General features: G+C 44.8%; 1 protein-coding gene across 1 annotated transcript in view; it reads right to left on the minus strand.

Annotated features, from left to right (window-relative positions):
* LRIG1 (leucine rich repeats and immunoglobulin like domains 1) overlaps positions 1-23,029 on the minus strand; it is a 92,734-nt gene that overhangs the window by 40,816 nt on the left and 28,889 nt on the right. The window contains exons 2-3 of the mRNA XM_082288961.1: positions 15,495-15,566; positions 10,653-10,727 (exon numbers count right to left, since the gene is read on the minus strand). Coding sequence (XP_082145087.1) covers positions 10,653-10,727; positions 15,495-15,566 — 147 coding nt within the window. The remainder of the gene's footprint in view (positions 1-10,652; positions 10,728-15,494; positions 15,567-23,029) is intronic.

Raw genomic sequence — 23,029 nt, forward strand, 5'->3', positions numbered from 1 at the left:
GGACATAAGCAAAGGCCTGGATCTGATGAATAGTCATTAATGGGTTTTGTTAGGTTCAGTATGAACCGCATGAAGGAAAGCCTTTCTTCTGTTGTAACCAAAACCACCACATACCCAAGTGAGATACATATTCTCTTTGAATATTTCTGCACTAGCACTGTAAACTTTCTGACTTCTTACGTGACCTTATGCTGTGTGCCAGATCCACTGAGGTAAGTCATGTCATTTTTCAAAGCTCTCTCCCTCACTTTGATCTGCATTTCCTTTCACTGGATTTTGACTTGCCACCATATGATTTTGGATATTTTTTGCAATATACAACTTCCTAAGCCTTCAGCATTTCATTCCACTAGGAGAACAAAATGTGTGGGACAGGCAGGATTAGAAGTTAGTCATCTTTGAAACAGAGGCTGTCTTATCTCTTCAGCAGATTACACAACCTGCTATGACATGAAAGCAAATTAAGATTCCTGAAGACAAGACAGTCTCTGTTACGGGCACAGTCCCCCCATCAGCAACTGGGTGGTTCTAAGAGGACCAGCTCTCTTCTGGTTACACAGGATGTTTCATCAAGATTGTGCTCTGCAGCAGCTTTTAAAATGATGCATTCACAAAGGGCACAGATCCATTAAACAAGCTGTGCAAAGCATCTCTCATTGTCTGGCACAGCTCCTCTGTAATGAGCCTCCCTGAACTTTTATGAACTCAGTACCAGAGCACAACCTCATGGCCTCATGTGCAGCTTGACCCCAAACCATCTCAGTGATTATATGCAGAGCCCTGAGCGCATCCCTCGATGGAGGATGCACCTGCAAGGGTTGGGGCCACATATCTTCAGCAGGGGCTGCCCAGCCAGTGATGCAGTTTGGCCAAAGGCACAAGGGAGGGACAGGATCTCTAAGCCACTGAGCACCGTCAGTGCTGGTTTTGAAAGGGGCAGTTTGCAAGCACTCACAGCTGTACTAGTCTTTCACCCCCTCCTCCAGCTCTCAGTCCAAACCACTGCTCCCGTCACTTCTCACATTCCCTGACCTCCATCTGGAGCAAGCACTGAGAAAGGCTGCAAAGGAGAGGAGAGGCTCTTCTGAGTGCTGAACTCTGCTAAGGAGGAGAATTGTCCTACGGGACAAAGAAGAAGGAAGAGGAGTCATATAAGGTAAATGGCAGTTTTCATACAAGAATTCAGGAAACCACAGGGCTCTGCACCAGCTGTCTGAACGGGGTCGTGGGGCTCAGCAGAGCCTCTTTGAAGGAAGGGCTGCATCAGTATTTGAAAGGGGTCATTCAGTTGCTGGCAGATGACAGTCAGGTCAGTGTTTCCATGTTCTACATCTCATGTCTTTGGTCTGCTACTCTCTTGCTCCACCACTGGCTTTTCCTCTTATGCTTCTCCTTCAAGGGCTTTGTTCTGCTGCTGATACATGCCAGCCAAACTCAATTTTCTATCACAAATTAAATGCTTAAGCAACTCCTTGAAGCCAAGAAAGAGGCCAGCTTCACCCCACCACTCTGCTCTGATGAGTTCCTGCTCTCCACAGCCCCACACTTGCACAGCGCCCACGTCAGGGCTGCTGCCTAGGCCCCCCCACCTTATCATTGGCCTAGAAGATGAGTCAGGTTTGTGATAAGGAAGAACAGACACCTAAAAATCAGATTCAGCCCAGATGTCAACTGAACTAGCACAGGAACTGGAGCAGAGAGAGCAGCCTCCTTTCATTTCATTGCATGCAAGTTTTGTGCTTCTAATCAACAAGGATGGCATTTCCATTTGAAAGCCAAGAAGGTCCAAAAGCACAGGGCATGGAAGCACTTTTATCCTTAAATCCTGATACTGATTTTAGTTTCTCTTTGTGTAATACATGATCAAAGTAAATAAGATCCACCACAGCCTCTCTTAGATAGTGCATGTGTTCTGTGGGTGGTTTTGTTTTGCTTTTGACTCTCCACGGGAGTGAGGAGGGGAAAATAACACAAGTGGAGAAGCAATTCAAGTGCAAACCAAATGCAATGGCTCTGCCCATGATGCTGCAATTTTAATCCAACTTGTAACTGCAAGCAGATTTCTTGATAGCATGCACTGTCTGTGCCTCTAAGCCACAATGTGACACACGGGCTTTTCCCACCTTTGACAGGAACACAATGAAAGCAGGTGTATTTAACTCCACTGACGATAAGAGAGGTCAATAAAGGACAACACACTTGAATACATCTTCCAGACTATCAAACTCTTGGTCTCATGGAACTTGCAGCAGAAGCTGCTAAAAGACCTGCCTCTTGAAAAAGGCAGCATTTGAAGAAACACATTTTTGACTGGCCAGTCAAACTCCTGTTAACACTTGAGAGATGTAGATAGGCTGGCATTTCATCTGCTCCAACATGACACACACTTGTGCTCTGTTGAAAGGGCTTATCTGTCTTGTCAGCAAGGTCGCAGGAACAGGGATTGCCTCTGGGCAGAATTCACTGAGCTCTGCTTGGCTCACACTGCTCAGCCTGCAAGAAGGAATAGCTCCTATGTGGAAAAGCAGTGGTCAAGTTAGCAAAGAAAAGAGCTGCTCTTCACAAGCCCAGGCACCCTGTTACTAATAAAGCTCATCAAGTAGGAAGGGTGGCTCTGGGAAACCCCAGAACAAGGTGTCAAAACATCCAGGGAAGAGAAAATTTGGGTTTTAGAGTAGAACCGCCTCTGGCTGGTGTAAAATAGGCTGTTAAAGCTTCCCTGGTGAAGATCTTGTAAAGTGTAAGTATTCACCACTACTTAGCCAGTAAGTTCTTCAAGCTTCTTTAATAAGACCATTTACTTCTTCAGTTCCTCTTATTTTGAAAAAGATGACTGCTTTCTCAAGAAAACAATCTTCAGGGCAAAAATACCTTAGTAAGATCACCAAAAGGTGTTCCTTTTCCAGGGCACCTGAGGGATTACCGAAAGTCCAATCCCTTGGCCTGATTGCTCATTGCTAATCACCACCCTGTTCAGCAACTGCTTGCACACAGTGTGTGATCTGCAGTAGATGGACTGGACAGGAGATGATATTTAAGTCTAAAATCCATGAGCCATTTATAGATTCTTTTTTTTTGCCATCAACTCTTAATTCTACCTCTCCCCAATTCGTTTTTATCTGCTCAGATCTGACCACTAACACAGTTGTCTTTTCACTCGGACAGCCCTGCACTCCTGTTTCATTTTCCAGCTGCCTTTGCTATTTTCCCTGATGTGCAATTGCACATTAAATGGTTTGACAGGCAGAACATGTACTCACCCAACCACTTATTCCCAATCAATATTCACGTGGAATTCCTGTTAACAAGCACGAGTTATGCACACTCGTAAGGGAGGGCGGCCTCTCAAGTGATCACTTCATCTGAAGGTGTGACAGATCACTTTCTCATCTACCTTAACCTGCAATCACATTTTCCACACCGCACACCCCCAGCAGGGCTGGTTTTGCAAGATAATCACTTTTGACATGATCTCTATTGTTCACCTCTGCAATTAACTGGAGAATTTGACATGGGTTAAAAATAAGAGAAAATCCAGCACATAGCTGGCTTTTATTCAGTCAGAAATGAGCTTTCTATAGACTTTTTTGCTAATCTCTTCCAACCTGAACACAGCAGGATCACATTCAAGTGAACATTTTCTTCACCCTACACTATTCCTAATGGTGCCAGTGTTTTATGCCACCCAACTTAAACCCCACAATTCTACCCCTACCCCTGTTCTTAATTCTCTGGGCATCTATCTGATGCTCTCAGCAAGCACCACTGTCTACAACCAGGATAACTGACAGTGACGACTAACTGGTCAGTCTCAGTAGGGAAGCAGGAACACATTCTGAGAGCTTCCTGATTTTGTGCAATTTTGTCAAAAACTGAATTGGTCAAGCTTTCAGAGAGGAAAATGGGTAGAGAATTTTACCCTGAAATAATTTAACTTGCTTTTACTGTAGCTTCAACTTCACTTCTACTCACCTCTGAGCAAACTTAATTGCCATTACTAGCAGTTTTTAGGCAGGAAACTCCAATATGCTAAAAAAATGTTCAACGCAGCAAGCTATTTATATTTGAAATCTGCTTGGTCTGTGAAGACTAACAAAGGAATTGCTTTTGTAGATGTGTGCTTTATTTGCCATATGCCATTAAATGTGACAGTCAATCTACCACAGATATTAATAGTAGCAAGTTTGGGCTATTCTAAGGCTCAAATATGAAGCTATTTTTCATACTGACCTTAACAAAAGATCATGGTTGCAAATGACCCTAACAACTGATCTAGGCTTGATCTGTACAGGGACAGAACTTGGAAACCACTTTGTACATTGTACATAAAATATGCACCTGCCCTCGGAGATGCTTTACATCCAGGAGTTCCATCCTCTTCAGCTCAGAGGAAGCAAATCCGCCCAAAGGGGAATTTACTTTGGGGTGTAATGAATATGTGGGTCACGCACAAAAAGATCCTCTTCCAGTATTCCAACTCCCAACCTTGTGCTCTGTCCAACAAGACCGCTCATGTCCTCTCCCTCCTCCAGACACATACTAACCCATCATGGCCTGCTAAGCAGCACGCAGATGCCAGAGCAGATCTGGCCCAGCTCAAAGCAATTCTCTACAAGAAGAAGCTGCCACAGCTGCACAAAATGCTCATCCTTGTTAATACACAATAGAGTAGCCTCCACGGGTAACTGGTATTTCATGAGCTGCCACCAACTTTCACTATCTTTATCCTCTGGCCAATTTTTACACTACACTGTATGTGCCCAGATTACTTTCTGATGCTCTTTTGTTGAGTCTGATAACTGTGTGCTTTACCGCTGTTGCTTTTCTAGAAGAAATGATTACTCATTTCCCTGCAATAGCCTCAGATCCTTTGCCATTTCCATGTGCTGGTGTTATATCTAAGCTCAAAGAGGATATGCAAATGATTAGAACAGTTCCAACAACCCAAAAGAGAAGTCAAAATAGCATCTCTTCTGGTGCTTGGGAGCACATGATTAATGACAGTTTCCTCCACTGGGAAAGGCTCCTGCAGTCTTTGGCCTCAAAAGCTTGCAGACTTTACGCACCAGAGCCTTAATATGAACTCTGAGCAAAACGAACTAAAGAGGTAGGTTTCAGAATATCTTATGCCTGTGCACTGCTGCACACTGAACAGTCCGACTATTGGCATTCTTTTAATTTTCCCTTTCCATATTAATATATTTCACATTCAAACCCAGAAGCTCAGTAGTGTAGCCTGTAGTGTGGACCAAACTCTCAGAATGCAGCTCTCTCCATCTGTGAGGGGAATTGCTTAAGCAAACACTGCAGAATTGGCCCCTGCAGACATTACACCTTGTAGGTGATGCAAGCAGGGGTTGGGGGTGAATCTGTTCCCACTTATGTATCTACACATGCCTACACCACTTTGCCTTAGCTCCCAGAGAAAGTTTTCTTTGGGCCAGTAATTAGGAAGAGTGGAAGGCAGTGTGGTTTTCTGATCTGCCCAAGGCACGTCCTGCACACAAGCAGAGCCTGCTGACTTCAACCAGACCCCGCACACGGCTGCGTCTGAGTCATCTGGATTTTGCGCTTATGAGCACAAAACCTCTTGCTGTGACCCAGATGGAATTAACAGAGTAGTCTCCTTATTTCTAATTGTTAGATCATCCCTTTTTAACTCCAGCAAAGATGACTTGCAGATTAAACCCCTTGGGGGTCAAGGCAGTTGTTCTGTTTGTACAGCAATTAGCACAGCAGGATCCCAGGCCACAAATGGCCTCCAAGGCTACGTCTGTACTATCGTGTTAGCTCAAACCTCATTCTTCCTGTAAGCCAAACTTCCCAGCTCTCAACAACGCCTACACAGAGGTTTTTACTCTGGCCTAGCCAGGAACAAGAAGTGAGCTCACACCTCGTGTAGAGACCAGCTCAGGCCTGAGCTGTGCTCTACGAACAGCACAGATGCAGCAGTTTTGAGCTCTTCCCTCTAACAGGGGTCACCCCCCATGGGAAGCTGCCCTGGACAGAACTCCAGCTGTACTTCTGATGCTCAACCAAGTCTGCACCATCTAAAAAGCAAAGATGAAGTGAAGTCACAGATCTCAACCCCACCACCCCAGCTCCTGGGAGATCTTGCAGAAAGATTTCTGCAAGAATTTGTGAGATCCCACTCAGAGCAGCAGGGCACAGGCTGGTTGCATTGTTTCAGCTCACAAAGCAAGACACCTTTGTCTTGGGTGAAAGCAGAACAGCAGCTCAAAGAATCTAATGGACCACATAGGTTTTCAGAAAGTCTCTGCAAACCCCATATGACAACTCAAGTGAAGCAGTGCAAACAGCACTAATATAACAGCTGCTTTCCCAAGCCTTCGCATGAAAGAATGAGGCAATAGCTCAATAGGGTGATCCTGATTCTGCCACATTAGGGACCTCTGAGACCAGCCAACTTTAATCTACTACAAAGGTCTAATGAGTGTCAAAGAAAATCAAAGTTAGACAAGACACAAGGGTCACAATCTTTACAATGTGGCTAATTTAACTCAAATTATAATGGAATCCCCAGTACTTAAGAGGAAAAGCTCTACAAGAAAGCATGCAAGTCAAATGGAAGAGACTGGCTGAAGTCTTTGACCTGTTTTACCCAACATCCAGCTGGAATAGCACAGAATACCCTCCTTTCCATGAGGACCATGCTGCCCCAACCAGCATCTGAGCTCATCAGCCCTTCTTCAAGCAGTCCTAGCATGTTCCCTGCCACTCCCAGTTTCCAATTCTCCGTGTATTTAGTTTTCAAATTTTACATGATCTATTTTGCCTGGGACACAGTAGATCACTTACCCTTCTCCTATTAGCTCTCTGTTTAATTACAGTTTAATGTGAATTGATCGTTACATTAATGAGTCTGTAAAGAAGATTGATTTTCTTCAAGAGACTTTTCTGCTCAGTTTGGCAGCAGAGTAGGCCTATTGATTTCGCTTTCCCCACTAAATACACTGCAGTGTCATTGCATCTTCTTGTGAATCAGCTAATCCTATTTCACACTCTTTTGCTCCAAAAATCCCTATTCTGAGCTCCTTGTTATCTGTGCCTATTCAGAGCAAGACGATGGGGCCAAAGTATCTTTAACAGCTCTGCCTGTTGCTAACACACAGCTGACTGCTGTGGGTCACTGTCCCCTTTGTTTCTAAATGGCTGGGGGCTTAAAAGACTTACAGTGAAAGAAATGAAAGTTATTTTTAAGTGTTTAATCTGTTAACTTCCTTAATTCCCAGACAGCTATGGATGTGGCAGAGTGTGCTCTGTTGACCACACTTGCTCCAGAGGTCTGGTTAGCACTCTCCACTGAGCCCTACAGCTGCCCAACAGCCTGTGCTGGTGTGCCTGTGTCAGAGGATGCTGACTGAATCAGGCTTGGAGCCAGGGCAGAGGACAAGGACACACCTCCATCATCCTGTCCAAACTCCCCAAAACCCCTCCAGGACGCATTTACCCACATGCAGCTAAGATGCAGCAGTGAAGACAGGCCCCAGAGTAAGGGCTGAGCCTGTGCCTGCTTGGGGGTTTGTAGGAAACCCATAATAACAGACCAGTGCAGGGTTGATTGCAGCTCCTTTAACCTGGCAAGCCTAAGAGTCCTTCCACTCAAGTTCATGAGGAAGTTGGATATAAACAGACTAACTTCTGCAAATAAATGGTTTCTTCCATCATCCCTTTCCCCACCAGATCAGGTAACAGGGTCTTCTCAAGAGCCTTCAGAGTTAACACACTGTAGCTACACTGGGATGGGAAATCCTCAGCCAAGGGCATGTCAGTGAAAACATCCTGCCATCAACTCCCAAATGTCCAAGTCTAGGAACTGTAACTAAATTACAAATGCTGTGGGAATTTCAGGCAAGGTTCTCCTCTCAGCTATTCCAATGTAATTTCGGAATGAATCCAGATTCAGTCTCTCCCCCTCCCAGCTGAATTTCCTGGCTTTTGTTTGCACTCACAGATGTTTGCATTTAATGTCTGTCTTTATTTGGTAACCCGTACATAGATTATTTTTCCCTTCTGTTCTATTAAAAGCCTTATCAAGTCCCTTATGCTTGCTCTCGCTGAAATGAACAACTTTGGCAATATTTTCAACATGCAAGACAAACAAACTGATTCTTCGAGGAATAACTAAACTGAACCAAACTTCATGGCAGCATATTAGGACAAAGCATTTTTGATACATATGTTATGTCTGCGTCCATCTGCAGCCTGGGACATCCAAAGGCTTGCAGAAAGCTTTGAGAATTCTCTCTTCGACAGATTCTCACACGCTTACATATATACTGAACTGGTCTGTGGTCCTCACATATGTGGGGTCAGGCAAGTTTTGGGTGATGGAGACAAGTATGGAAAACCCAAAAGCGGTGAATGTAAACCAAAGCTCATTAAAAAACCAAACAACAACAACAAAAAAACAAAACAAAAAAAAACCCACCCAAACAAAACTTTATGCAAAAGTTGAGTTTAGCAGTACAGCAGATGTCTTTCTCCCAGCCTCAAAAGGAGAAAAAGTGTCTTCTCCTGTTTAGGAAGAACAGGAGATGAAGTAACTCATTTAGGAGGGCTGTTTTGAGTGACAAATATACAACCCTTGCTTTTATAATACATTAACAGTCCTTTGGAAATACTTAACCACATGCTATATACAAAACCTACTTCAGAGGTTTGTGAGGTAAACACACTTCACACATTTCTAAACACCGAAAAAAAAAGGAAATGTATTTATTTTTCTTTAGCAGTAAGAATACACTGTAACACTATACACTTAAACATAAACCAGTTTCTCAGTACACAAGTCTTCATTATGAGTCTTCACCCTGGGTTTGGTTTGGCAGCCTCCCCAATTATTACTTCACAGATTGGAAGGCCAGAAGAAACCAGTATGACCATATAATCTGACTCCTTACATCATACAAGGCTAAATAACTTTACCCACCAATTTGCCTATCAAGCCCATTAACCTAGGGTTGAACTAAAGGACCATCTTTTAGGAAGCCAACCAATTGATTAAAGACTCCCAAAGATAGAGAAAGCTTCACTTCCTCAGCAAATCATTCCAGTGTGAGTCAGCAACATCGACTGAAGCAGGTACTTTAAAACATCTTTCAGGTTATTTTTATCTCTGATAAAAATTAAAAGGAAATGCAAGGGGGAAAAAAGTGGCATTCTCTAATAAAAGCTAAACAAAGAGACCCTTGTTGCAGAAGTATGACAGCAGCATTACAAGTCCCACTATCAGAGTTATTTACGTGTAGCAGCTGAGAAGAACATTTTGGATTTCTGGAAAGTGATACTAAGCAGGTCTGTTTGGAATACCATCCTTTTATCATTTGGCTTTGTACCTTCTCCTTCCTTCTGCACCACTCTAAAATTTCAGAGAAGCTGTAAATCTACTGCCTTCCACCAGTCATTATTCCTCCTTTCCAAACTGCTTATTTCATTTCAGGAATAAAAAACCCAAAGCTCCAGCAATTTGGTTCTTTGCCAACAGCTAAATTAATAGCAAAAATAACAACAGGGGCTTGTGGAACTCAAAGCATTTATAGATTTCATGAGAAAGAGAAGCTGATCTGGGGGGCCTAAAACTATACCCCTGGATGGCAAATTCTATGCAAGCTTTCCATCCGTAAGTAAGATTTCTGGAGCTCTTTTTCAAACCCTGATGCACAGCACAAATGTGGCAGCATGGTAAGCCAACAGATCAAGGCTGCCTCAGAGTAAATCAGAGCCTTTTGAGCAAGAGAGGCCAATGAGCTGGAGGTGTAGTCACAGGCATTTTGCACCAATAGAAGTACCAAAGCCATGGAAAAGACAGATACCTGCCTGCGGGTGTACTGCAAGGCCATGCAGGCTGGAAGCCACCACTTGAACTGCTCTAGCACTTTGTTGAAGTTCCTATTAGCTATAAACACTTCCCAGGAACCTGGGAGGTATCATGCATACCTCAGCAAAATTCCTTCTCAGTGCACATTACAAGCAGACACATGCAAAAACAATTTTAGAAATCCACACTCTTGAGGTACTAAATAGTTTGATATGTTAATATTTTATTCCCTTCAGCAGCACCATCAATCCAAGATCCTCACTAGCAGGTACACGAGGGCTCTCAGGTGTCTAATGCTTCTGTGGTCACCTAAACTACCAAAGTTAGGAACTTCAAACCTTCTGCAGATCATGCTTTACAATCACTGCTCTCTCAAAAGGAAGTGTTAAAAAGAAGTTGAAAGAAACCATAAAAACAGGTCTGGAATGAGGTCCCTACAAGATTAAGATATTAATAGTCTCTGGCTTTAAGAGGAAAGAAGAAATGATCAGAACAGAGCCAGGAAAAAAAAAGAACAATAAAGAAAAGGTAAAATTTAATAGCGCAAGTATGACCTAATGGTTGAAACCCAAAGACAGAAAAGAAAAAAGAAGTTTTATTCAACATGTGGAATTTACTGACATAAGTTACCACTGGCCATAAGCACCTCACACAAATCACGCTATTCAAGATGTTGTTTCTTAATTAAGGTGCCAACAAACCAAAAAATGAAATCTAGAGTCAGCAGGAGTGTGACACACATGGAACTCTCAGAGGCCACTAAACCCACCCCACAGAGAGCCCAGAGCCAAAGGAGGTGGCAGTGACTTACAGGTGGAGGGAGCGGACGCTGGAAGCAGCGGATCCCAGGGAGGGAATGGCAGTCAGCTCATTGTTGTCCAGTCGCCTGCAAGAAACAGAAATTAAGGGTTGAAGCCAAGCATCCTGTGCCCAAGCATACAGGAGCAGGGGAGGCCTGGCACTGACACTGGGGCGGAGGCCTCCTTCTCAAGGGGTTTGCCTGGACCTCTGATGGCCACACCTTACTCTTTAATACGTGAGAGCCACCATCACTGGTTCCACCATACTGTCTTTACAAGAGCAAGGCTTCCTTTCCCCCCTGCCACCCACTCCCTAAAGTGTCAGGGAAGAAAGCATTGTGCCACAGCCCTCCACTAGGCCTGTGTTTCCAGAGTCATCACAGAGTCAAGCTTGAGAGAGGAGATTTTTGCACCCAAGGCCATGGGTCCCACTGCCTCAGGACAGGAATTTAACCCCTTCCCCAAGCAGCAGCCCCTGCTCAGCCCCTCCACACCAGATCAGGGCCTGAGGGCACAACCGAGTGGCCTCCTCTCCACAACTTGTCTAATTGGGCTAGCAACCTGCCCATCGTCAGAGCCTTCAGCGATTGGCTCCGTGCTGGACATAGAAGTTTTGAACAGCTTTTTTTCCCTGCCCCCACAAACCAGGTTTTGTTAAACCAACACACCAGGACCAGCTCTGAAAATCCCAGAGGGATTTCCCCACAAAGCCAGCAGCACACAGTGCTGGGCACAGGAATGTCACCAGGCACGGGGCCCTGCTCCAGGCAGCCGGGGAGCACAGGGAGCCCCCGGGTGAATGGAACCGCGGGCCACCCGCTCCTGCAACCACCAGCACAGAAACGTCCCCTGCAAGGGCCGAATGCTTGAAGTGTTTTTCTGACTGAAAACAGATCCTTGCCATGTGACTGGCTCTTCCTTGGTTTAAAGAGCCCTTGTTTGTACGGTGAATTAGTCAATTAATTACTGTAACAGTCGCTCGTCTGGCTGCTTGAAAATTACCTAATTTCTCAACCTTCTTGCCCACTCCCCCCTCACGCCGCTCGATGCAGTGATCACAGCCAAGCCCTGTCCAGGCTCCCCAGGATGCCCAAACACCACCTCAGATGCCATTGCTCCTGCTTGAGGCAGAGCCTTGCAGGGTCACTGCAGGCCTTCTGAGTGCTTCCCTTCCACAGGAAATCCTGAAAAGATCACAATTTGGGTGCAAAGCACAGCACCCCAGAGCTGCACAGCTGAGGTGTGCTAAGCCACAGGCACGAGCAGGGGCAATCCTAAATTATGTTGGGGTTTTTTGCTCCCTCTTCTTTCCTTTAACACTATTTTTGGCAGGTGGGAGAGGGCAGTGGCACATTCATCCCAGAACTTCCCTTCTGGCTCCTCTGAGAGGAGGCAAGATATTTGATTTCACGAGAATTTCCAAGCACTGCTGGGATAAAAGCTTTCCTCTGCCTCTGACATTATACCCGTGCCTTAAAACATAAGGGAAAAAAGCCATATGCATTGCAATTCAGAAAGGAGCTCCACTCTGCAACTAAAAGCTCACTGTTGCTCATATTACAATATGGTCTAGAACTTCCAAAGGTACAGAGCAAGCTGGAAAGAGCATTAAAATGCTTATTTGTGGCATGTTTTCATTAATATCCAACTGAGCATCTTTTGAAGAGGAAGGAGCTTGGGTCAGCTCTGGTTAAGCAGCTCCGACACCAAACAGCGTCTGACAACTGGTCAAACCCTCCTCTGACATAAGTGTGATATTCATATATCAGCCTCCTGTCACGCCAGGAGTCAGTCAGAAGTGGTTCTCCCACCTCATTTTCTCTCTTGGCTCACAGGCACCACTTGCTGACACAGAGGAGACAGCCAAGCTCTCTATTTGCCTGGGATTTCCCCCATATCTTCTCTTTTCCCCCATGAACTGAAAAAGAAAAAAAAGAGAGGGGAAAAAACCCCCTCAAAACAGAACAGCCAGGTTCAACAACTTTAAACTTCCAGTCTCCTTTCTCTTCCCCAGCACTCACCTTTGACGACACAAACCCGCTGCCTCTGGATGCTGAGCCAGAGGAGGGGGGGGGCACCCATATAAAATATTTACAGTCCAGTTGCCAGGCTGGTGTCAAGCTGAAATGGAGCCTGCTCAAAAATAGCACAGCTCTCCAGAGCTTTCAGTGAAAGGCACTTTAGAAAATAAAAGGTGAGTTGTTTGGAGAGGAATTTTAGCGTGGTTACTACTTTCTTTGCTACCAATGAGCTTAGAAAGCCTGAGAGCCGTGAAACCTTCAGTGGATCCCATGATCCATATGACCTGTGGAACCCCCAGAAAGGACCACAGGGCCTACCCCACAGAAGCACCCTCCATCCATCCTTCCAACCAAGGAATGAGAATGGATGGACCCCAAGGGATTGTCATTAGATGAAGCCACCAAAGGGGATGAGAAAAAGATCATGTGTCCTGAAGGAAAGTAATGTCCCAGTCCAGCCACTACCCTGAGCCTCCAACACTTATTGCAGAGCATGTGGGACCACAGGGTTCTGCATCACTTTGAGCCACTAAATTTCATCCTACACAGACTTAAAACTTTTAAAAAAAGTTTCTCATAAAGGCCACCAAAGCAAACCACACAAACAACTACCTAAACTCAGGGAAAGGGAAAAGTGTAGGGTAAATTCTATTACTTTATCACAATCTCAGTAAAGCAAAACAGAGCATTGAAGATAAGGTATGAAGTTTAAATCTTTTGGTCTGCAGATATTTTCTTAAAATCAAGGGACAACAAAATGTTTTCAAAATATACCACACTAATTATTCACATGGAGAGACACACACAGAGTTTTAAGCCTTGTGTAATGCTCAGGAACCACAGGCAGCATGTTTGAAGCATCATGGGAGGTTTCAGGTCTTATCAATGCATCTATTATTTGGGGCAATCTCTTTCCCTGAGGGTGCCTTGGTTTGCCCAGCACAGCATGCACAGAGAAACACTGACTTACTCTCGAGACATGCCACAGCATGAAGCTTACTTTATGAATGTTTGTAAAGTGCTTTAAAAAAACTCTCAGAAAGAAGATGCTCTGGCAATATAGATGTGGTTCTCCTTGTGAAATGAAGTTTATTTCAGTGGTCTGTGGTTTAGCTCTTATTCAAAAGCAACCAAGATTAGTAGATAGGGCTTTTAATAGAGCTTCTCCCTCACACTCCCCAGACCCTGCCTTCCAGGCTGTGCTCCAGACCTCTGCCTCCCTTTCCCTCCTACTCACTCTTCTGCTCTCTCCCTATTCCCATCTTTCTGACACAGCAAGCAGCTCTTAACTGCCCATTACTTTGTGGGCTGCATTGCTTATCTCCCTTGAAACCCTGACACCTTTTCATAGTGTTTAACTGTTCAGTGCAGGGCTTGTCCTGCTCTACATGCATGCAGCACTTTAAGGCTCAAGGGAATTCCCTACCTGGGGAATCAGAAGCCACACACATTTCCCACCCCATGCTCCCTGAAGTCACACGCCTTCAGGCACTTCCATGAATAAAAGCTATTGCTAAGCCACAGTCATGTTAGGATAATTCTAAAGTCTCATGGGATCAGGGCTGCAATTCTTTCCTTTAAGCACAGGGCAATTTAAGGCTTTCCACAGTTTAAAGAGAAGTTGAGAAAACAGATCCTACAGGCAGTGTTCCACTGACCCACATCACTTTCTCTCTAAAGATCATGAAGAGCTGATTTCAGAGCACTGCAGTCACTTCTGATATCTATTCCTCACTTAATCATGATCCCCAGCAAGTCCCTACTATTCATATAAGCAGAGGAGCCAGGGGCAATCAGGCCAGGAGAGAGATGCTACATTAATCCCCATAGTCCAATCCAGCAGGCATCAGTAAGGGAGAATTCCACTTTTTGCCTACTTAAGAATCACAGGATCTGGCCCCTCCATGAGTCCCAGAGCCAACACTTAATGAAAACAGACAGAGGACAAGAGAAAATGCTTGATAGAGCACAGTATTGTTTCTGAAAGGAAATGTTTTCTCAGTTTCCCATGAGGCATCAGTAGTTCTTCAAACAGAGCCCAAACCTCAAGTATGCCAGCGATTCACCAGGCAAACATGAGCTCATTACCTCAGCCCACCGCCTGCAATTTCAGTCACTTTCGTTTTTCAAACCCCAAAATCGGAGCTCCAGGAATCCCCGTGAAAGGTTCACAATACAGCCCCTCTCTGAGTGAAACTGCTGAGCCTTCACAGAGATCAGGAGCTTGGAAAACCTGCAGTTCCCTGAAACGGGTTTCTTTCATCAGCAAGGTGGGCCTGGCACAGCCACTCAGACCTTCACCAGCTCCTCTCTTCCCCAGCAGAGCAGAGACAGCCCTGCTGGTTTACCCTCTCCTAGCAAAGACTTCCAACAGAATTTGTTCTGGTTCCAAAAGGAACACAAATGTCTGAGAGAGGAGGAGACACTACACCTTTGTTTCCTGGGAGATTTGGGCTAGGTTGGCATCAGGTATCACAATCCAGGCTGTTCTGCCTTGCTTCAGGGTTACGCTTTCAGCAAGGAGCTTTGTGTGTACATTCAGGTGTGCCAAACTGCTCCCTCCGAGCATTGCACAACACCAAGGGAGGCAAACTCCAATGATTTCCAATAACAGCTCTGCTGTTTTAATTGGGATGTTGTGTTCTGCTAATTGATTGGTTTAAAGAAAGCAGCACAGGTACAATATGGAGGGAAAAAACCTCCACACCAAGTCAGACCTGCTCATCAACTTAGCTAAAGGAAGGTACTGTCTTAGGAAACGAGATACAATTTCCTCCTGGCCCAGAAGCAGCCCTGGCAAAATACAATTAAAACCTTTGAAGGAATACTTACACTTCCTGCAGGTTCGACAGCTCTGCAAAGGCAGAAGGATCAATCTCTGTCAACTTGTTGTAGCTCAGGTTTCTGTTAAAATAAAAGACAGTGAGATCAGCAAACTGCAGTCACCCTGCTCAGCAAAACAGTCATCCTAATTATTCTGGATTGCACTGGAGGGTTTGGGTTTTGGCTTTTTTCAAAAGAGAACTTAAACAGGAGAGCAGCACTTTTCTGCTGAATACACTAGTGAGTTTAGTTCCATGACAAAAATGTTATCTAGCTCTCCCCAAGCTTCTTCCTCTTTTGCATTAGATTAGCGTGGTTTTAATTTGTCTTCATATTACACAATTACATTTATTATTCTACTATTGGTTATTCACAACCACAAAACTAATCACAGATGAATAGGATATTTCCTGACAAATTAAAGTCTGAACTGAAACAATCAACAAACCTTCCACTAAATATTTTATAGCTATATTCACATGGAGTATTTTTTTATACCACTGTGTGTTACAAAGGAAATACTACATATATAGGTTTGTGCACTTACTGTGTGCAACATAAAATATATTCTACATTTTCTAACAAGATTATATAATTAGTATATCACTGAACAGTGATATTTCTTTAATCAGTGAATACAGCTTGCAAGCCACACAGTAGTACACACTTTGGTCCTCAACAACCCCAGCCAACGCTCTCCAACTATCCAACAGCCCAAATCTAATCTGAATCATATTCTAGCACTGATGGGTGACAAATGGGTTGTGCCATATTATCTGAAAGCAGCCTGGTGGGAGAGCAGACCTGCCTCACAGGACATCCCTGATTGGAATCACATCCAGAGCTCAACATGCTTCAGGCAGAAACACACTGCAAGGATTGCTAGGGACAGCAAACAGGCAAAATAATGCAAATTAAGTGCCAACTCCAGAAACCACAAGCAAGAGCTTTGCCATGCTGTGCTGTAGCATCATACTGTGCCAACAGCAGAGTCTTCCCTCCAAGATATGCAGTCTCAGCACACCACACAGGACAGGTAGAACCTGCAGCTAGGGACTAACCAGGAGAACACAGATGAACAAAGACCAAGTGACTAATGGTGCAGAAAGTAACAAGTGTTTTAATTACTATTCTCTATGCAGTGCTGGCATGTTTCTGTTAGTGTGTAATCTAAAGAGGGAGGAGGCAAATTGATGGGTGGTAGCAGAAAAACAACCACAGTAAATTGTAAGGAAATTGTGAGGAGGACTTCTTTAATTTTACTTTGCTCCACACCCTGCTCTAGGATATTACCCTGGGTAAAAATCAAGCCTCCTGCCTCCTCTGCAGGGAGGTTACACCCCTCTTACTGCACCTCTGAACACAACCCAAAAGATTCATGGCCTGATTTTAGATAAGCCCTCAAACATTGAGCTGCTTTTTCAAACCACCAAGCCAGTCTGACTAGAAAGCTGGCCAATCTTCCCTGGTTTGGGTTTTTCTTTGCTTTAAAACTGTGCCCACAGAAAGCAAGCAGGTCTGGAACCCAAACAGGTAAACAGGACCTAAATCACCGAGGCACCTACGGAACTTTTACCAATGCTCCATGACCCAAGAGCTGAGCCACGCATAAAGAAAAGGCAGCTGCCAGAAGAGCATTGACCGAAAATGCCTCTTGAAGTGCTCACACTAACACACTGCATTCTGTGGCAAAGCAAGGAGAAATCCAGGCTCACGGCAGCCTTACAAATACCAAGACTTGAAAGACTACAAAGCTTACCAACTCTGCATGACTAGCAGGAAGTGATAAACACCTCTTTCAAGCTAAAAAGCAGATATTGATCACCTGCCCTCTTGTAATGCATTTATGGGAAGTCCTCAAAGCATTCCCCTGCACGAGGGAATCATTTGATGGCTCTCACATCACACCATTCACCATCATTTCAGAGCAGCCAGCTCTGAAGGCAGCTCCTTACATCTTGCCCAAAATGTTCAAATTTTTGCCAATACCTGCTGTGGAAGAATGCTCTACAAATCAACAACACAGGCTGGCTCTTAACAGAGCCTAGAACTGAAGCTATACAGGAGTGTAAAACGTAACCAAGCATCTCAGTTTAAAATATGCTGTCCTGTAAGCCCCTACTGTCTTTTAAAACACTCAAGAGACCTTTAAATCAATACCAGCCTACAGCAGATATCCATTTCACTATGAACTCAAAGGCATTTATCTAAATAAAAGTCAAACTGCAGTTTAAACTTGGAGTGTGTTTGAAAGCCAAGTCCATATTCATAGCACAATTACGAATTAAAGTGCAATTTGCCCACAGATTATATTACTACTTTTTTTTAAAAAAAAACACACAGTAAGATCAGGTCGGAGCTTGTCCCTGCCTGATCTACAGGCAAAAAGAGAAAATACAACAGGTAATGTCCTACAGGCTCAGCACAATAATGCCGACACAGAAATATGAGTGACAAACTATAAGGGGGAAATAGAGGCAGACATGACCATGCATGAATCCGTTTTCATGTACTTCTGTGCCTTCTACTGCAGCCAATCTTTAAATTTTTTAAGGTAACATATTTCTCCTCAACACATTCCTCTGCAATAGGCTAAGAGGCTATTTTATGAAGCAAGAAACAAGAACACATGCACCAAAACTAATCATCCCTACACTTGCCAGAGGGACCAGATCCCTGGCTTAGCCTGTGCTCAAGCACTGAGTGACACTGACGTGAACCTCTGAAGTTCACAAGTGAAAAAACAAAGATCTTCATAAATTAAAGGATTTCACAGCCACAGTTTAATGCCACCCAAAGTGACTTTCTGATTACTGTTGCTGCCATTCAGGACATCTGAACATCCAAGTCACTGCACAAGTAGCTGGCTCTTCCGATAGCACAGACAGATTTTGCTGCTCCAGCAACATAAAGACTTCCCAATACTTGCTGCAGAAATGCAGGTGAACTCCATCTTTTTGCATGCCAAAGTCTTCAGTTCTCCCAACACTACTCACTCCAACCACCAAGTATCCTCACTAAACAGACAATACACTGTTCAAAAATCAGTGGGGAAATGAAAGCTAGAAATACAGTCAGTACAAAATAAACAGGAGACTTGAAATTACATAGATATGCCAAAAAAAGTTTACTGAGTTTCCAACACTAGCTGTATTTTAACTTATATTAAAATACCAAGAATTTCTAGCCTGAAGCATTAGCAATGAAAGGATGTGTTTCCCAGAACTCTGATCCCCTCACTAGGCAGTATTTGGCATGCTAGTCACAGCATTTAAGTGAGAGAAAGAATTAACGTGCTCCAATAGATAGATCATTGGGACTGGGAGTCAGGAAACCTCTGTCTATTCCTGGCTCTCTTAATCTCCTGCTGTGTGACCGGGTCATGTCACATCACCTCTCCAGAGCTTTTGTTTCCACAGCCACCCTTTGTCTGTCTTGTCTATTTAGACTGTAAATAAAATTGAGGTAGGTATTGTCTTGGTTTGCCCGATGCTGATGAAATGAGGCCTCAATCTTGGTTGGGCTCCAGTAATGCAAATAAATAAGGGAACTCAAAACTTGAGGTCATGGGTGCACACGATGGTCTCCCACCCCACCCCTAAGCGTGGGTCCCAAATGTCCAGCACTGAACGAAGCAGGGGCTTTAATGTCCCCACCAGTTTGGCCTCTCTGAGCTGAGCAGACCAGCAGTGCAGGCTGACTGGAGATGCCAAGCCTAGGGGCACAGCTGTCTTATCAGTGAAAGCTGTCACATTTACTGTTCCTCTGTAGCACAGAATGCATTCCTTCTTGAGGAGCCCCTTGGGATGATGCCACACAGTCACCCAATGATCACTGAACAAATGCTTCTGCCATCAGGTTTCCAAAATGTCTTCCTCAAAGAAAGAGAGCCATCAACTCCCCAACATCAAAACCCTGCCCTTTCCCAAATCAGCACTTGCCCTACCATCTGAGCTCTCTCTCATCCTGGGCATCTCTTCAAAGCCACAGTTTATAAAGCATCACCTACAGTGTTTTATGCCAGTTCCAAGAGCCCATGACTTTGGGGTGCGTTCGGCCCATTTCCTGGCACCTGCACATGAGGCTGGCTGAGCCCAAATGTGGGACTGCCCACAAACTGCCCAGTGCCCTGAGCCTGCTTCTCTGCATGGGTACATGTTTCTGTTCAGTTACTCATGGAAGGATATTTTGATCCCTCCAAGGCAACTGTGAAAAGGAAACAGAATTCAATTAATAGGAATTCAGGACAAGAGCCTGGGCTGCGAGTTCAGGGACGCATCCTACGAAGGTTAGAGTTTACAGCTGGCAGAAGAGAAAGAGCAGAACCACGAACCTGAGCGACCCCTAACATTCAGATTGGTTTTTTCGTATCAGCTTCTATTGAACAGGGAAAGGTGGTGGATGTTTTTAAACTTTATTCTGACTTACTGGCATGAGAAGTGCTCTGCATATTATTTATCCATTACACACTTCAAGTCTTCCTTGTATTGGCTAATCCAACAATGTAGGGTTTTCCCCTCCTGTCACTAAGATGCCCATGATCAGGAACTGAGAGCCTGTTAAATCAATGTGGGAAGGGCCCTGTTCTGTCTTTTCAGCCATTCCAGTCTCTAAATAGGAAAGCAGTGTTTGCCTTCAGCTGGCATTGTGAAAGTGGCACTGTGGATCACTGAACACTGCAGACACTGAAATGAAATTGTTAAATAACTGGTATGTTCAAACTACCTCCCAAAAGAAATAATGCTGTCACAGAAGGAGTTCCTCTTGCCAGTGAGGAGGGATCAGTCAGTTCTTTGACCTGTGAGAAGCCAACCTTGCCCCACTGGGCAAGGTGCAAGGTAGACCACAAATTCATGTACAAGTTTTGGCTCTGCTTTGGGACCTTGACCAGTGTAGAGAAAAGCCACCTCTGCTGAAAACAGAGGTGCCTGTCTGGCTCTCCAGACAAAGGAACAGAGACATACATGGTTCCTGGTCTCTGCTCACCACGACGACAGCTGAATTCTGTTCAGCAAGGTGAAGGTTTCCAACCCTTACGTCAAAACCATATATCTGTCAGTGCAGAAGATTATGTCAAAAGTGTTTCTGCACCTTTTGATGACAGCCATTGGAGAAAAGGAGGATGGCTTGAAATTCTGTCACTGCCAACTGTGGCTTTCATTAAACACTTTGTCAACCGTTGTCATAACACAACTTTTCATTGCTCCTGCACAAAAGGGAGCCGAGGGCCCAGAACAATTGAGCCCTGCAGTAGAAATTCCTCTGGCTCATCTGTTGAAAGATAGCTGCCTAGTCTGCAGCTTACTGAATAGACACCATCCTCTTCCCACATGTTTGTAGGTGGCTTTACAGCGCTGGAATGGAGGCCCCATGCACACTTGAGTGGGTATGAAAAGCATGGCTGCAGCTGAATTAGCCTGGGGATGGGGGCCAGGGGAGCAAGAGAGGGAGCACACTGCCCATGCTACAAGTGTACAGCTGAGCAGGAAGAAAGCACACTCAAATGTCTCTTTTAAACAAGCTTGTGAGGTGCCAGAGAGATTGCAGAGTCCTCGTTAGCAGTGACAGGTCAGCATTAATGCTGAAGCACAAAGCCATCAAAGCAACTGCATGGATTCAGGTGGTTGTATGGACTGTCAGGACAGAAAGAAGTAGCTTTAGTCCATTTTTGATTCCTGTGCACCGGACAGGTCCAAATTCTACTCCCATGAGGCAAGAAGCAGCCAAACAGCTACTGCAGCCTCTTCTCATCAGACCTGTGCTCCAGTCCCTTCCCCATCTCCACTGCCCTTCTCTGGACATGCTCCAGGACCTCAATGTGTGTCCTGTAGTGAGGGGCCCAGAACTGAACCTAGGATTCATTGTGTGGCCTGGCCAGTGCTGAGAGCAGGAAGGTGATCACTGGCCCGGTCCTGCAGGCCACACTATTGTTGGTACAAGCCAGTGTGCCACTGGCCTCATTGGTCGCCTGGGCACTCGCTAGCTCATGTTCAGACAGCTGTCAACCAGCACCTCCTGGTCCTTTTCCACCAGGCAGCTTTTCAGCCACTGTGCCCCAAGATGAGCCCCCTGATTTCTGTTACAGGGTACTCCGAGTACAGTGTGCTGCCTACAAGTACAAAGCATCCCGCTTACAAGAGACTCCAAAATGGAGCACAGAAATGGCCCACACCAAGCATGGGAAAGAGCTACCTCCTAGAAGGTAAACACAGGGCACCAGAGAGGTGAATGTCTCAGATTGCTGCTCTAAGTGCTTTGGAGAGAAGGGGACTCTGCAGGACACAGGGAGGCCACACAGCACCCACATGGGTGAAGCTGTGCCCCACCACTGAGAGGATCTGTTAGTGGCTCAGCTGATGTGCTCACTCAGGCTTTACTTATGTCCTTGTTCAAAATAGCAGCAGCAGCATCATATTGGCTTGGGTTAACAGCCTGCTCATATATGGGGCTTTATGTGCAGGAGGGAGTCAACTTAAGGGCAGCCCTCAAGCCATAATATGAACTAATTTGACAGTGAAGACAAACTTTGAGAGGTCATCCAGACACCAAGAAAACTGCACCATGAATCACTCTCAGTCATGACCAACGATACCATCTAAAGGAAATTCCTGTAGCATGATCCCCAAAGAATTGATACCATGCCGATTCCAGCGGATGCGTGCAGCCATTAATGCAAAGAATACTAATTAAAACCACATCACTGAGAAGCATTGTGCCAGACTACAATTTAATTTAGCATGTGGTTGGTATGGTTCAAGAAATTTGGGAATTATCTTACCTTCAAGTAACTTTCAGGGACACACTTTCAGCCTTGACCCTTCCTCCTGCTCTGCCACTCACAACTTTGGGTGTACAGAGAGCACGTACCTGGCAGAGAGGTGCCTGGTGAGCACCCACCACAGCTGGTCAGCTCACACAGGGCTGTAAACATAAATCTCTCTATCATTGTGGACTGACAGACTCCAACAGACAGCACAGGATGAGCAGCCACACTCTCAGGGCTGAGGAAGGGCAGGAGTCCTCTGCAGGAGCACTGGGTAACACTGAACTGCTGCTGGGGCTTCCACGTCTCCCACAACAAGAATTTTTACAAGCTTATTTGTCTCTTTCAACAGGGCAGTGTCAGGTTATTTTAGGCCCTGTTTGGCTTACACAAATGTGTTTTGACAAAATCTAGGATCCCATTTCCTCCTATTTTAATAATCTTAGCAAAACTCAAGTTGAGTTCTTGTCTGCTTTTTTCTTTTATTTTTCTTGGAAGATCATCTCCTCCAAACACCCCTATTTTATTTCATAAGGCAGAAGGCTTAGATGTAACTTAATCTACATAATCACACATATATGCAAATACTCCACAACACATGTACAAAGCACCTGGGTAGCTCAGGTACTCATGGACCTCATGCTATGACTCTGCACCATCAGAAGAGACATGAGGATACTCATTTCACCAGAGCTTGATCCTGGCCCACTCAGCAAGAGTTTTCTCAGTATTTCAATTGCTCCATGTTCCAAAAAAAGTGAAGTGAGATTTCAGTAAGTGA

The sequence above is a fragment of the Coloeus monedula genome, assembly GCF_965178545.1.
Source record: "Coloeus monedula genome assembly, chromosome: 11".
Classification (NCBI taxonomy): Eukaryota; Metazoa; Chordata; class Aves; order Passeriformes; family Corvidae; genus Coloeus; species Coloeus monedula.